The following is a 15,586-nucleotide window of genomic DNA, read 5'->3' as shown; positions in this document are numbered from 1 at the left end:
AGGTTGTTTCTCCAATCGTCTTCATAGCTGCTGCTTTATCCGATTCATATCCTTTGAGGCAGGCATTATTTTCATTTTACAAACGAGGAAACTGAGGCTGAGGGTCTAATATTAACTTCTCCATGTTTTACCGAGAGATGGCCTTTTCAATATGGCAGCTGCTTCCAAAGCCTTGTTTCCTAATTGCAGCGTCAGCCAAACTGAACTACTTCCCAGAGTCATCAGGAATTGACTTTGAAAAGTCTTTAGGCTCTTTTTGGATCCTGGAATGCATTCTTCCTCAACCCAGATGCCACTATCTTTTTCACCTCTGGAACCAAGTGTGAACTCTTGAAGTCAGGGACAGTTACAGCCAAATCTGTCTCACTTGCTCCCAGCATGAATGGACTCTCTGTCAAGCAGTCTTTGGTTTGCATTGTGTGGAAGTCTTGCCTAGGTCTTATCTGACTGAAACCTCTCCTGAGGCAGGGATGGAGCCTCAAACTCTGCTCAGTTGAACCTATTATGTATGAAGATCCGCCCTGCTCTATGCTAGGAGCAATGTAGTAGAGGATTAGTATGGCCTGTTCCTGGCTCAGGATCATTGCACTTGTTCTCTCTGTATAGATCCACACTTGCTGCCTCATTATCATCTAGGGCTTAGTTTCCATGTCAGCACCTTAAAGGAACCTTTATTGATGAATCTTCTCTTCTTCTTCTTTTTTTTAACCTTATTTTGCCCTCTTATTTTACCCTACTTTATTCTCTTCATAGCAGTTATCACCATCTGAAATTCTTAGATTCTTGTTTACATTAACTTGAGGTGCTTACATTCCAGTGGAATGAGATAGACAATAAATAAATGTTAGGTAATGATACATGCTATGCTGAAAAACAAAGCAGTTTAAGAGAAATGGAGATAAGGGGAACACCCAAGCAGAAACCCAAAGGAAACGAGGGAATGATCTGTATGGATATCTGACAGAACAGCTTTCCAGGAAGGGGGAATAGCAAGGGCAAATACCCTGAAGCAGGAGCATATGTACCCTGCTTGTGGAACAACAAGGAGGTTTTCTATGTGAATGAGTGAAGGGGACGGCAGTAAAAATGAGTCTAAGGAGGTATGGGAGTGGTTGGTTAGATTGCTCAGGGATTTGGAGGACTTGATCAAGGATTGTGGTTTTAAATCTGAGTGAGATGGGAATTCACTGTGTATTTGAGCAGAGTAACATGATCTATTCTTAAAAGGATCATTCTGGCTACTGTTAAAGTTGGAAGTAACTAAATGGTGCCAAGGAGCTGAGCCAGGACAACCTATTGGGAAGCTGACCTAGGCTTGATTAGGAAATGGCTTTCTAATTGAGCTGGTCATAAATGAAGCAAGCTGCCTCAGGAGATGGAAAGCAAGTTTCTCAGTCAAATGAACTCTGGGGGATTAGTTGCTGAATTAGGGAAGTTCTGACCTCAGTACTCGAGTATCTGATGGAAGTTGGATTAGACAATGCTCCAAGTCTCTTCGAACTGGAGATGATGTGGTTTTGGTAAATCAAACTGAAAGGACTATTTGCCTCAAGAGTAGGGGAGTTGACTACCTGGGAGGATGAGATGTTTAGTGGAAATGTGGGAAAAGGCACTCCTGTGTGAAGGAGCCACGTGAGCTAAACTCCCAAGGTAAATAAACAGGGTCTTTGAGGAACCTGGCATGACTGGAAGGGAGAGGTATACGAAAGATGGAGAGGGAGATGAAGCTGGAAAGAGATGCAAGATCACATGGGCAGAGCTCCCACAGGCCCTGATGATGCCCAGGAAATACTTTGCCAGCACTTGTTAGAGAAACAAAAGAGAGATTACAAGAGCCAAACAATGAGGTTTGGACCACTTGGTTCCCCTGAGCAGTGTTTTTTTTTTTTTTTCTCCCTTTGACAACTTTGTCAGAAACTTCTTAAGGGCAGGGCTGCCCAATGTTCATTGTGCTATCTGCCCCACTCACCACTGGAAAAGATATCCAGAAGTGGCTCCCTAATAACTGACAACATAAATATAAGCTCCTGAGGGTGTGAGGGCCCTTTCCTGGGGGCTGTTCTGTGAGTTCACCATAAGAAGCTGGGAACAGATAATTCTGTGGTGGACCAGTCTTTGATGGAAGACAACTATGCTCATGAGATGCCATCAGATGGAGTCCCTTCCTCCCATCAACTCAGAACCCCTCCACAAGCACCACCCCTGGAATTCCCAGTGTTCAGAACCTGGTGATGACTTCTTTGGGGAACAATGGGGCTTGAGCCTTCTGAGACTTCCATTGGTGGACAGGTTAGTGGGTGAGTTCATTCTTTCCAGAGCCATAGGCCTGGTAACAAGACTCAAACCTTATGGATTCCGAAAAGAAGGATATGGGCCTTCCTGGCAGTAAGTACCCCTTCAGTCTTTTGAGTGTGGGGGACAAACTTTCCCTTTGCATGAATGGAGTAGTGGATGCCTCCATGGAGTGCTAAATAGTAAGAGATAGACTCCTCTAGGAAAGTAAGGATTCCTAGAAGGCAGAGACCATGTTCTGCCCAACCAGAAAAGATACATTGGTGTCCTTGTCAAGTGGTGAACTTTTACTTCCATGAGGGCCTTGTCCTTAGTGAGGGTTCTCAATCTGATGGATTGGTTGGGTCCTGGATTGGGAGCCAGAAGGCCTGACTGAGTCTGGGAAGGTCATGTCCCCTCTAGACCTAGTGTTCCTTATCTGTAAAAGGCTAAAGTGGCCTCTTAGACTCCCTGCAAATCTAGCTTTGACTGAATTAAGAAAATGATGAGGCATATCTTTGAGGAGGGAGGGAAGGAATAGATGGATGAATGAACCAAATCAAGGCGAGGAATGAGAAACAGTTCAGGTCCCAAGCTAGAGCAGTGTCACCCTGCCCCCCTCCCCTTTTTTAACTGCCTCAGTGGGGGTCGCATTGTACTTTGGATTTCTGGGGCTGTGCTCTATTATAACTAGCGGCTGCATTCTCTTTCTGCACTGGAAGAAGAACCTCCAGTAGGAGGAGCGTGCCCAGCAGTGGGCACAGCCCACTCCTGTACTGGATAAACAAGCGATGCCAATATGGCATGAATGGAGCTATCAACACAGGCCCTCCCTGGGCTGTTACCAAAACTGAGATTAAAGTTGAGATTCCAGATTCTTTGTGGGGGTCAGACACCCCTGAAGTCAGGCATTATGCCAACAGAGGCAGCAGATGCTGAGAGCCATTGCCAAGTAGGAATGACGCATGGCAATTTCTTTGTCAGCCTACTCCATGTTGCTTAGAGGAAGGACTCTCCATTGTGGAAATGGGCTTGCCTTTGGACCCAGGTCATTTGCAGTGACATTGCATGTATGCTTGAGTAAGGTGACCTTGCTCAAGGACCAGGGCGGATCCAGGTTTAGGGTGTATCCTGCTGGGATTAGGGAGTATCCCGCTCCTTGGGTTTAGGGCGGTTCCAGGTTTAAGGTGTACCCTGCTGGGAATAGGGCGTATCCTGCTGCCTCAAGCGCCCGCCTGCTCCTTGATCACGAGCCACTCAGAGCTTTGTAGATTCTGGGCAAAATTCACGTACTCCACCAGGCTCTGAATCCCAAATAATCTCTGAATCCCGCGAGAACTCAATGGGAACTCAACGGGAACTCTTTTTGCTTTAATAAGTACGTTTTAATAGTTTGATGAGCTCTTTCAACTATGCCTTGTCCCTGTGGATTGTATGGGATTCCTGTTATATGAGTAATACCAAATGATGAGCAAAATTGTTTAAAAGAGGTAGAAGTATAACCAGGACCATTATCTGTTTTTAACTGTTTAGGAATGCCCACAGTGGCAAAATTTTGTAAGCAATGAGCTATAACATCTTTAGTTTTTTCTCCGGCATGAAGGGAGCCCATCAAAAATCCGGAAGAAGTATCAACTGTAACATGTAAATATTTGAATTTTCCAAATTCTGGCAAGTGTGTGATGTCCATCTGCCAAATATGGTTAGGCATCAGTCCTCTAGGATTGACTCTAAGATTAACTTGTGGTAAAAAGGTCACACAGTTTTGACACTGTTTTATTATATGTCTGGCTTGTTTCTTAGTTATTTTAAAACACTTTTGTAAAGTATTAGCATTAACATGAAACCTTTTATGAAAATTTGTAGCTTCTTCTAGTGTAGAGAAAATATGTATGTCATGTGTAGTTTTATCTGCTAAATCATTGCCCAAACTAAGGACTCCAGGCAATTCTGTATGTGCCCTAATATGTCCTATAAAGAATGGATCTTTTCTGTCCCAGATTAGACTTTGTATAGTGGAAAACAAAGAGAAAACGGTAGAGGAAGGGGAAATCCTACCAGCATCTTCAAGGGATATAATAGCATTAACTATATATTGACTATCAGAAAATAAATTAAATACAGAATCTTTGAACATCACAAAAGCTTGTAAAACTGCATTAAGCTCTACCTTTTGAGCTGATTGTTTGGGTACTAAAAATGTAAAAGTTTGGTCAGGGGTAACTACTGCTGCTGTACCATTATTATACCCATCAGTGAATATATTTTGAGCATTCATGATAGGTGTTTTTCTTATCATTTTAGGAAAAACTACAGGATGCTTAGACCAAAAAGACAACAAAGGATTAGATGGTAAATGATTATCAAATGAAACATTAGATTTACACATGATTATTGCCCAAGTATTTAACTCATTAGCTAACTCATCAATTTGATCCATAGTATATGGAGTAATAATTTTATTGGGAGAAATTCCAAACACTTCCTTTGCTGCTCTTATTCCTTTGAGTATTAATTGTCCTACAGCCTCAGGATACCTAGTAAGAATAGTGTTAGGAGAATAAGATAAATGTATCCACAATAATGGACCTTCTTGCCAAAATACTCCCGTAGGAATATTTTTTGTTGGTAGTACAATAAATAATGAAGGCAAACTTATATCAATTCTATCCAGATGCATATTTTCCATATATGTTTCAATAATTTTTAATGCCTTTCTAGCTTTAGGAGTTAACATTCGGGGTGAATTTGGATCTGATGGACCTTTTAGAATATCAAATAAAGGTCCCAACTCTCCTGTTGGTATGCCTAGATAAGGCCTTATCCAATTTATGTCTCCCAATAACTTTTGAAAGTCGTTAAGTGATTTGAGTTGATCTACTCGTATTTGAATTTCTGGTGGACGGACCATGGTTGAGGATAATAGAACTCCTAAATAATTGGAAAATTTAATTGTATTTTATCTATTCCTATATCTAGATTATAATTTTTTAATACGTTTGTAAGTGTGGCATAACATTCCAGCAATGTGTTTTTATCTTTATGTGCTAATAATACACCATCCATATAGTGAAATATTTGTAGTTCAGGATTTTGAGTTCTAAGTGGCTGGATTGCTTTGTTAACATAGATTTGACACATAGTTGGACTGTTAGCCATCCCTTGAGGGAGTACTTTCCATTCATATCTCTGATCAGGACCTTCATGATTTAGTGCAGGGATAGTAAATGCAAAACGTGGACTATCCTCGGGATGAATTGGAATCGAAAAAAACCAATCTTTAATATCTATAGCTAAAACATGCCAGGTTTTTGGCAAAGCAGACAATTGAGGGATCCCTGATTGAGCAGGTCCCATAATAACCATCTCATTATTAATGGCTCTTAAATCTTGCAATAATCTCCATTTACCAGATTTCTTTTTGATGACAAAAATAGGAGTATTATGGGGAGATACAGAAGGTTGTATATGTCCTTCCGCTAATTGTTGTTTGACCAGATCATGGGCTACTTGTATCTTTTCTTTAGTCAGGGGCCACTGAGGAACCCACACTGGTCTTTCTGATTTCCAAGTAATTTTGATTGTCTCAGTGGCCCTTTCTGAAAATCCAACCCATGTCTGTCTGTTCCTTGATCTATTTGAATTGGTGCTGCTATACCTTGTTCTTCTAATCTTTTTTCTTTCCTAAAACCTTGTCTAGCCCTAGTAGTGGGCGCATTAGGATTGATGTTATTTGTTAACGTCAAACCTAATTGATCTAGGGCATCTCGTCCCCATAAATTTATAGGAAGATGATCCAAAACATATGGCTGTATAGTTCCTTCACATCCTTCAGGATCCTTCCAATCTAATATCATTGCACTTCTATGTGGATTAGTCGCCACTCCTAGGCCTCGAAGCGTTTGAGTGGCTTGTTGTAATGGCCAATGTTTTGGCCATTCTTGACGAGATATGATGCTAAGGTCAGCACCTGTGTCCAGTAGCCCATTAAACTCATGACCTTGAATATTTAGTTTTAGCATTGGGCGAGAATCTAAATTTAAAGACAGCATAGCCCAATCTACACCTGTGGAGCCTAAATCCCCTGGAACCTCTTTCTACACTACGGCTGGAGAATTTATCATGTAGGCTGGGTATTATTAACAACTGTGCTATTCTATCTCCTGGTGAAATTACTGATATACCTCTTGGAGAACTAGCTATAGTTTTTATTTCACCTACATAATCGGGATCAATTACCCCAGGACTTATCATAAATCCTTTTAATGTAGATGAACTACGTCCCAATAATAAGCCTACTGTTCCTTGGGGAAGAGGTCCTTTTACTCCTGTGGGAATGATTTGAACTCCCATCTCTGGAGTTAGTACTGCTCTGGCAGAGGTGCAGATGTCCAACCCTGTGCTCCCTCAGGTTTGTCTGATGAGGGATTTAATGGACAATGTGTCCTGGGCACTACCCTGATGGTGTTGCTGGGTTCCTCCACTGCCCCATATATTTGTGGTTGTGGGCCCCGGAGCATTGGGCCCCCCAGTCCGTTTTTTGGCAATGAAGCCTGATGCCTTTCTCCATGATACCGTGGGTAAATACCTGGTCCTTGTCCGTTTTTTGATAAGGGAGTACCCTCTATGGTGGTTTGAGAATGGCATTCATTAGCCCAATGTCTCCCTCTATGGCATCGTGGGCAAATACCCGGTATTCTATTCCTTTGATATCTAGTTTTGTTAAACCCTCCTCCTATGGGGCAACTCCTTTTAAAATGTCCTGTTTGTTCACAATTATAGCATGTTTTTGGCCTGGCATCTAAAGCCTGTTGTACTGCAGCTGCCAAGACTTGCCCTTGTTCATTAATGTCTCTACATAATTTAATATATGTGTTTAAATCTTCATGTCTCCATGGTCTAATGACCTCTCTGCAGCAACAATTTGCTTGGTCATAAGCCAGTTGTTTTATTAATGGCATTGCCTGTTCTGTATCCCCCCAAATTCTGGAAGCTGTTTGAATAAGCCTGTCTACAAAATCAGCGTAAGGTTCATTAGTTCTCTGTATTACCTTAGATAGCTGACCTTGTAAATCTCCATGTCCTTGTAAAGTCTTCCATGCCCTAACTGCGTCTGCAGCAATTTGTGCATATATAGCAGGATCATATTCAATTTGTTGCCATTGACCCTCATAAGGTCCTTTTCCTAACAACATATCTAGATTTCTTTGAGGGTAACCGGCTGCTGCATTTTGCCTAGCTGTCTCCGTGCAAAATTCCTCATTGGCAACCTTCCATAACAAATATTGTCCTCCATTGAGCACAGATTTACATGCTAGCCCAATCTGCTGGCGTCATGTCCGAGTTAGTAATGGACTCAACCATGCTTACCATGAAGGGTGCTTGGGGACCATAGGTTGTTACAGCCTCCTTTAACTGCTTCACTGTTTTAAAATCTAAAGCATGGTGAATTCGCTGCCCTCCTACCTGTTCAAGTACAGGGCATGCTAATCTTTGAGGTCCTGTCTCAGGATCCCATTTATCAACTACGGGGTTTGAGGGCCACTCAGCTGTCTCCATAGGTGGGGCTGTTGGTTGAATTATGCCCTCTGGTGATAAAACGGAGTTAGTAACAGCCTCCTGTTGTAGCCTTTTTCCTAATAGCCCCCTTTCCTTTAAATTTTCTTCCTCGTCTGACTAGCTCAAGAGACCTTCTCTTTTGCTTGATCTAAAATGTCTTTCTCCATGGTCTGAACCTCTAACAATTTACTTAACACTTTTTCGGTTTGATTTTTACTAATTTCTAATCTACTATAAAGATAACGCAACCCAATAAGATAACACAAAACAAAACCAAAACTGAATGAAACAAAAACGGAATAAAAAATCATGTATCAATTTTCTCTTCCACAGGGCCGACAAACTTCAAACCTTGAGCCAACCATTTTTCCCAGTTCGCCTGAGAAATTTCTAGGGATGGGCAGCTTGAAACAAAAACAAAATAAGTCAAAACAAGAACACATTGTTTTTTGAAATGATCACCCATTATCTCGCCTTCCCTCAGGGACAAGCAATTTCACTTATCTCTAAGCTTCAGACATTCCGCGTACAGGCCACCAAATGCTGCGGTCTGGCTGGGCACAAAATCATGAGCCACTCACAGCTTTGTAGATTCAAACAGCAATTCTTTATTCCCGAACTCACACCGGCACTCTACACACGTTCTGGGGAAATCCATGTTCTGGGCAAAATTCACGTACTCCACCAGGCTCTGAATCCCAAATACTCTCTGAATCCCGCGAGAACTCAACGGGAACTCAAGGAGCAGGCGGGCGCTTGAGGCAGCAGGATACGCCCTATTCCCAGCAGGGTACACCTTAAACCTGGAACCGCCCTAAACCCAAGGAGCGGGATACTCCCTAATCCCAGCAGGATACACCCTAAACCTGGATCCGCCCTGGTCCTTGAGCAAGGTCACCTTACTCAAGCATACATGCAATGTCACTGCAAATGACCTGGGTCCAAAGGCAAGCCCATTTCCACAATGGAGAGTCCTTCCTCTAAGCAACATGGAGTAGGCTGACAAAGAAATTGCCATGCGTCATTCCTACTTGGCAATGGTTCTTAGCAAGCAGCCCCAAGGCAGAGGCCTCTGTTCCCCTGCAACCTGCTCTGGTGGTCCCACAGCAGCCTCTTTCTAACTGGATTCCACAGCACAGGACCAGATCTCCATTCCCAATTATGTTTTAGGAGATACTCTTTGCCCCACCCCTTCGCAATCAACCTCCAATGCTGAACCACTCTGCCTGCTACTCATTTGCCATCTGTATCAAAAGTAATGTCCACTTCTATTCCCTTCCCACACTGACCCATGGAGTGAACTGTTTCAATGCAAAGCCTTTTGCTTCAGAGCTATAGCCTCCTCACTGAAGGTGGGAGCTTTAGGTGCCAGGGGTATTAGAAAAGGGAGCTAACCTCAGGAAAGTAATATTGACACAGAGATCAGAGCCCATTTAGATGTTACATTATTAAAGATTTTTGAAAAGTTACTCTTTTGTGTCTCATTTGCCTTAGGAGGACAGTATCCTTCCCCTGTTTGATGGGGGCACAAGTCTCACCAATACAATGAGAATTGGAGGTTGTCTTTGAAGAGACACATTGAGCCAATACTTGCAGATGAGCTCAAATCCCTCCATCCAGTATTTATTGTGTGCAAGCCCTGGGCTAGGTCTCCAAAGGCACTGCTGTTCTGCAGGATGGGAAATACAATTGCCACAGAGTGACAGGTGCTGAGGGCACACCGCTATGGTAGTCCACAGTGGCTATGTCACCTTTTAATACAAGAATACTGCAAAATGGCTGTTATGATTCTTCTCATACTGATGAAGAGACAAGATCCAAGGGCATATATCATTATCTTTTCTTTTTGTTGATGAGCTAGTTGCCCAATTTACATCTGCCTAACATTAAAGTTCTTGGTCCTTCCACCTTACCCCATGGTATCCCTTCCGTAATCATGTCTTGTTAAAACATACTTGGTGAATGGCTTAGAGGAAGGGCTGGTGAGTACCTCCTAAAATTATACACATAAAAATATCTATATCATGTATCTTAAGAAATCCACAGTTGCCCAAAAGTTAAGAGTCCCCTATTGCTCTATTTACATGGGAATATTAATAATTTTTATACTTTCTAGAAATGGTCCTAAAAGGAGACACAAAGATAATTATGAGCTATTTGACCCCAACTTAAAGATATGAAAGCCTGGTTCTGTCACAGAAATTTTCTGCACTTACTTTGGAAATGAGCAAACCCACTCACCATATTTGATCTAAACTTTAAATGTAGACTGCCCTGAGGTAGGGCCAGTTTTTGCCTATTTTGTGGAGTGGGGTGTGTGTGTGTGTGTGTGTGTGTGTGTGTGTGTGTGTGAAAGAGAGATTGTGATTCTCAGAACTTAGTAAACATGTAGTTAATCTTTTCTTTTTTTTTCTTGTGTGTGGGCTGAAAGATTAGGTCCAGCAACTGTAAAGCCTTAGTCCTATCTATATGACCTCTCTCAAGCAATGGATTTAAGCCTTTTTCTTTTACTTTTTTTTAAAGGTAAGTGGACCCCCCCCCCCCTTTGTAAACATGATCTAATATTGTATCTCAAAATATAAAACAGGACCAAGTGGATCTTCTCTGGTAGAACAGGGGCAGAGGTTCACTCCTCCCTCAACTTGCCCCCTCTTCACCTTGACCCCTTCAACCCTGCAGATGCCTAAAGCCCAAGACCTATAGTCTTCACTTCTTTAGGCCCAATATTTTAATTCTGAAGGTAGATTCTTTCTAGAACACTTGCTTTGTGCCCACCTCTGTTAGTCCTTGCTTTCAAAGGAGGAAGGAATCCATTAAACATAGGGATCAAAGCATATTTTCTTTCTCTTAAGAACCAAATGAGTGGGAGGAGGCTTTAATAAGACACAGTGAGAGAAAAAAAGAAATGTTTTATTTAGATAAATTAAAATGGCTGTATCACTGATATGAAATAAAGCTCAAATTGAGTCATGAAAACCTTGAATTCACTCCCTAAACAGAACCAAAATTGCTTATATGTTACCAAAATAGCTCCACTAGAACAAAGTAGATTTGTATTTCTTAATATGTGAAAAAAGGTAGGTTAGGTTCATATAACAAACAATACACGCTCTATAAAGTCTCAGGATACCCAAATGTGTTCTGGTTTGGTTATGAAAGAAACCACATCTAGTTGGTGTTGGCAAGCAAGCCAATGAGGTGTGCAGCAAACAAAAGCTGTCACTAAAAACAACTCAACAGGCCATTACGAGTATGAGCCCATCATAGTCAAAATCCTCAACTGTGACCAGCAGGACCAGCAAGGGGGGGGCTCTAGGGGTTATGTCCAGCAACTGCAAAGAAAGGAAACTGCAGCAGAATGCAAAACAGCCAACAGCAGGGGGAAGGGTCCATTCCTCAGCTTTGTTGCCTCAGACCCATTCCTGAGTGCTAGGTACTCTGCAGTCATCTTGAAGCCAGGCACTTTATTCCTTTGGGTCTTCTCTTTCTACAGTACCTGTTTGCCTCTCTGACTTATGGGGAGGCTATTTAAGTAAACATTATGCCGACATATATATAAGGCAATGGAATAAAAGGGTCAAGAAGGTTGTGCTTTGGGAAACTAAGGAGAGAAGTGGTAGGAGCTGCCAGAAGGAACAGGTAAAAGAATTTACAATGAATGTCAAACTCATACCACTCACTTCCCAAGCTTTCTCACAGATCTGAAAATGTGGCAGGTGAGGCTTCACTATAGCCAAACACAAGGCACAGGCTGGGTAAGTGGGGACAGCATACAGATATAAATCCCAAATTAACACTAAGTGATAGGTTTCTGGGGCTTGTAAACTGGAGAGTCTGCTCAACTTGAACAAAGGAAGTTGAGATACCTACCTGTCTGGGAGACATGGTAGTTACTCAGGCAGGATGACAAAGGTATCATAGGCCTGAGTGCAGCATGGATGCCTCTGGCAGACTTGGCAGGGGAGGGGATGGCATTATATACAGCTCAGGGGTGATGCTGGCAGACAAGCTTGAAGTAGGAAGAACAGAAGAGAAACTGAAAAAAAAGAAACCTTGAGTTTTCCAAGGATATAGCTAGTGGATGTAAAAGAAAAATACATACTACAAAGAGTTAAGGGGTCCTGAATGTATCTGCCTATGAATAAGAACTTGAAACTAAAAAGGACAAGGTACATTACCCTCAAGTATATTTCATATAAATCAGTTATCAAAAAAATACCTTCCAGGTACATACTATTTATGGTACAGTATATACAAACATAGCAGTATAATTCAATTTATTGCTAGAACTTTATTTGGTTGTTACAAAATCTGTAAGGGTGTATATATTAAAAAGGAGGAGGGCATGGAAAGCAGCCAGAAGAGCAAAAAATTATCAAGTTTCCTAAAGTGCCAGGCTAATTTTAACTTTTCCATGAAAGTAAAATAACATAGATGGGTAAGGGAAATGTTAAAGAAAAACATTTTAAAAGGGAGAAACATACGCAATAATGACAAGCAGACACATTCATTAGAAGAGACGTTGTCCTGCTTTAACTGAATTTTAATACTTCTACAAAAAAATTTAAGGTTAGCTAACACCAAGCTGAATGTAATGTAAAGAAAAAACCAGTCTTTACATGTTTCAGGGTACTGGACTGTACTGGCTTACAGGACTTGGACAAGTTAAATGAAAAATGAACTCTACTAGAGAAGTTGGTGCCATGAGAGCTTCTCTAGTTTCTCCCTTACTTGACTACAGAAAAGTTAAGTTTTGTAAGTTTTCCTTTTGTGCTACCCAAAGATTGCCTTTGGGAACAACACAGCAAGTGTAACTCAACATACAAGTGACTTAAACCATTCCTTCCAGTTCCGGGACCTGCTGTGCCAGGTCCATAAGGGAGAAGTATTGCACTTGCTACCATCATATGAAGGCTTCTGTTGTAGTGCCAGCTATAATTTGGCATCCTCTGGACAGAAAGCCTGTATCTACTTCTGAGCTGATATCTGTAAGAAAACAATATGATTTCACACATTTTATTTCACAACTATTTTTGGCCTTAGTCATCTCACCAAGAAATCCATCACGTTCTTGGTTGGCTCCCAGGTAAAATCTCAAAGGGGTAGTTTCTTGTTTTAAAAGTAGATGTACCCTTTTCCTCTAATACCCTGGGTGGCTAGTCTGAGACAGTGACTAGGGACTTAGGTTTTGCCATTCAGAATGGAGACGTTACTGAAGGTAGGAGCCAGCTATAGCCTTAAGATAGACTTGTGTAGGTGGATAGGAAAAGATAATCTAACTCATTTGAGGGAAAATGTAGCTCCCCACTGGATAATTTTTTGTGTTCCTAAACCCTAAAAGAGGATTAAAAATGAGAAAAATCCTCAAGAAGACTTCTCTGGTTCACATGTTGGGATTCATTGAGGGAATAGGAATAAACTCTCAGAAGCCAACTTTTTTAAGGATGGAGCCAGCACTGGTCCCAGAGCATCCAGTCCCTGAATCAATGCCCCTATCTGCAGGCTAAACCCCATGGCAGCACCTTGGCCTTGGAGGAGGGATGAGTTAAGTATATGTGAATATAGTTTCAGTTGTTACCCAAATAAGTGATTTTTTTAAAATAAGTAATTTGTTCACATCCTGCTTAAAATCATTCTTTCTACTTTCCACATAATATGCAAAATTTTTCTTTCATTTTAAATATTTACAAACAGAAAAGGCCTATCTTTTGAAGACAAGACATTTTCTGAGTCTCTATAAAGTGCAGCTATTTAAGGCAAATTTATATGAAATATAAAAGGTGGCTTATTCTCTCTGTATATACATTTTCCAGTTTTAAAAGATAAGGTCTCCTCCCCTCAAAAAAAAAAAAAGGAAGGAGAAAAAAAGAGGGCTTTATTATTTCTTTTCCTGGCAATTTTAAAATGTAAGATATTACTGGTTTCAGGAAATTATAGATTTCTGAACATCAGATTATAAGTAAAATGGTTTTCTTTTTTAAAAAAATAACTTTTGTATAGCTTTTCAAACAAGTTAGAAGGTGGCAATATGTTTGCTACAATAGTTTGGAGGACTAGAGGGCTGATGCATAAAAGGGTTGTTTTTGTTATGTAAGTAGATTTTAGGTAGTCCAGGGTATACATCCATTCCTAAAATAACGCCTGTTGAGGCTAGACACCTAAAGCTACTCTTAGCTCCAGGAATGAGTATCTTCCATCTCCATTGGAATCAAATGCTCTCAAGTTCTCTGGATCTGGCAAGGTAGAACCTAGAGAGTTCCATATTTCCTGGTAGGTCAGCTTCCCATCCACATCCTGGCCAGTCTTGTGGAATAAATCCTGAAGATCTGTCAAAAAGGAATTATGAAAAATGTATATATCTATTATATAGAAATTCAGTTAAAAATAGGCTCTTACAATATTGAAAAGAAAGCTACTTTGCAGATTTGTTTCCAGAGGGTAACGTTTAGAATTTCACTAAATCAGACTAATTTTTGATCCTTTAAGAATGAAAGGAATATTATATGACACCTTCCCCCCAAAATACAAGCAGTGGGAGAAATGCATGACCTGACTTTCTCTCTGTCCATGGCCTTCCCTTTCAATTTCCCAGATTTTAATCTATGTTGAAGGAATAGAGGCCTGTTTGATAGATAGGAATTAGTCTATAAAACAGAGTATTATATATTGTAATATTTCTCATTGAATGTCTGAGTGGGGACTGGAGGAATGTCTTGGATATCCATAAGCAGTAAAAATGTCAAAAATTTAAAGTTCTCTGTTTTTTTAATGTAATTTTTTTTATTTATATATGACAGCAGAATGCATTACAATTAGTTCTCTCAGTTTTGATAGGAAAACCAAAGCTCATAAAGGAAAGCAACTTGCCTAAGGTCATATAACTCTTACATGGCTAGATATAGACTAGTTTTCTTACTATCTATGGAACACTGTCTCTTTGGATCCATAAATTGAGCAGCTTAAGATCCAGGGACTCAAGAATACAATGAGATACCATTTCACAATCACTAGGATGGTTGTCATCAAAAAGTGTTGGCGAGTATATGGAAAAGTGAATAAATCCTCATATATTGCTGACGAAAATGTAAAATGTGCAGATACTTTGGAAAATAGTTTGGCAGTTCTTCAAAAAGTTAGCAATGACCAGCAATTCCATTGTTAGGCGTATACACAAGGGGGATGAAAAAACATCTACAAGACCCTGCACACTAATATTCATAATAGTCTTATTCCCAATAGTTCCAATGTGGAAACAATTCAAACACTAATCAACAAAAAACCCCAGAAGACACACACGCACACACGCACACACATACACACACGCACCCCCCCCATCTTCTCTCTCTCTCTATATAGTCTTCAAAGACTATCTTTCCTTAAAAAAGTTTTTTCTGTAGTTGTAAATGGACAGCATGCCTTTATTTATTTCATTTTTTATGTGGTGCTAAGGATTAAACCCAGTGCCTCACACATGCTAGGCACTGCCACTGAGCTACAGCCCTATCCCAAAAGACTGTGTCTTTTCAAAGCATTGTCTTTCTCCACTGACCCCCGCACTCCCAATTTTCTTTCTGGTAGCTAAAAAACAGAGCAATGCCACCAGATGATCTGTATTTTTAAAATTCAATTCTCAAGACACTATTTCAGTGAATAGGATTGGAGAATTTCTATCAATAGTCTAACACTTAAAAGGACTTCATTTTGTCCTCACAGTCAAATAGAAGATTTAATTTCTAACACTAAAGAAGGTCAATAT

At 40.7% G+C, this 15,586-nt stretch overlaps 1 protein-coding gene across 6 annotated transcripts in view; it reads right to left on the bottom strand.

The window, feature by feature from the left end:
* Positions 1–10,728: 10,728 nt before the first annotated feature.
* EFCAB14 (EF-hand calcium binding domain 14) overlaps positions 10,729–15,586 on the bottom strand; it is a 44,423-nt gene continuing 39,565 nt past the window's right edge. For 4 of the 6 annotated variants that reach the window (XM_081308631.1, XM_081308633.1, XM_081308634.1 and 1 more), the window contains 2 exons: positions 13,989–14,156; positions 10,729–11,866 (listed from right to left, as the gene is read on the bottom strand). In XM_081308631.1, the coding sequence (XP_081164757.1) occupies positions 11,805–11,866; positions 13,989–14,156 (230 nt within the window). In that variant the 3' untranslated portion in view covers positions 10,729–11,804. Of the gene's footprint in view, positions 11,867–12,352; positions 14,157–15,586 lie in introns of those variants that run through there. The other 2 variants (XM_081308632.1, XM_081308635.1) reach the window with 1 other exon arrangement.

This window comes from Spermophilus citellus (genome assembly GCF_964194105.1).
Source record: "Spermophilus citellus genome assembly, chromosome: 9".
In the NCBI taxonomy this organism is placed as follows: Eukaryota; Metazoa; Chordata; class Mammalia; order Rodentia; family Sciuridae; genus Spermophilus; species Spermophilus citellus.
Note: the sequence above shows the minus strand (reverse complement) of the source record. Positions and strands in the feature narration are given on the sequence as shown.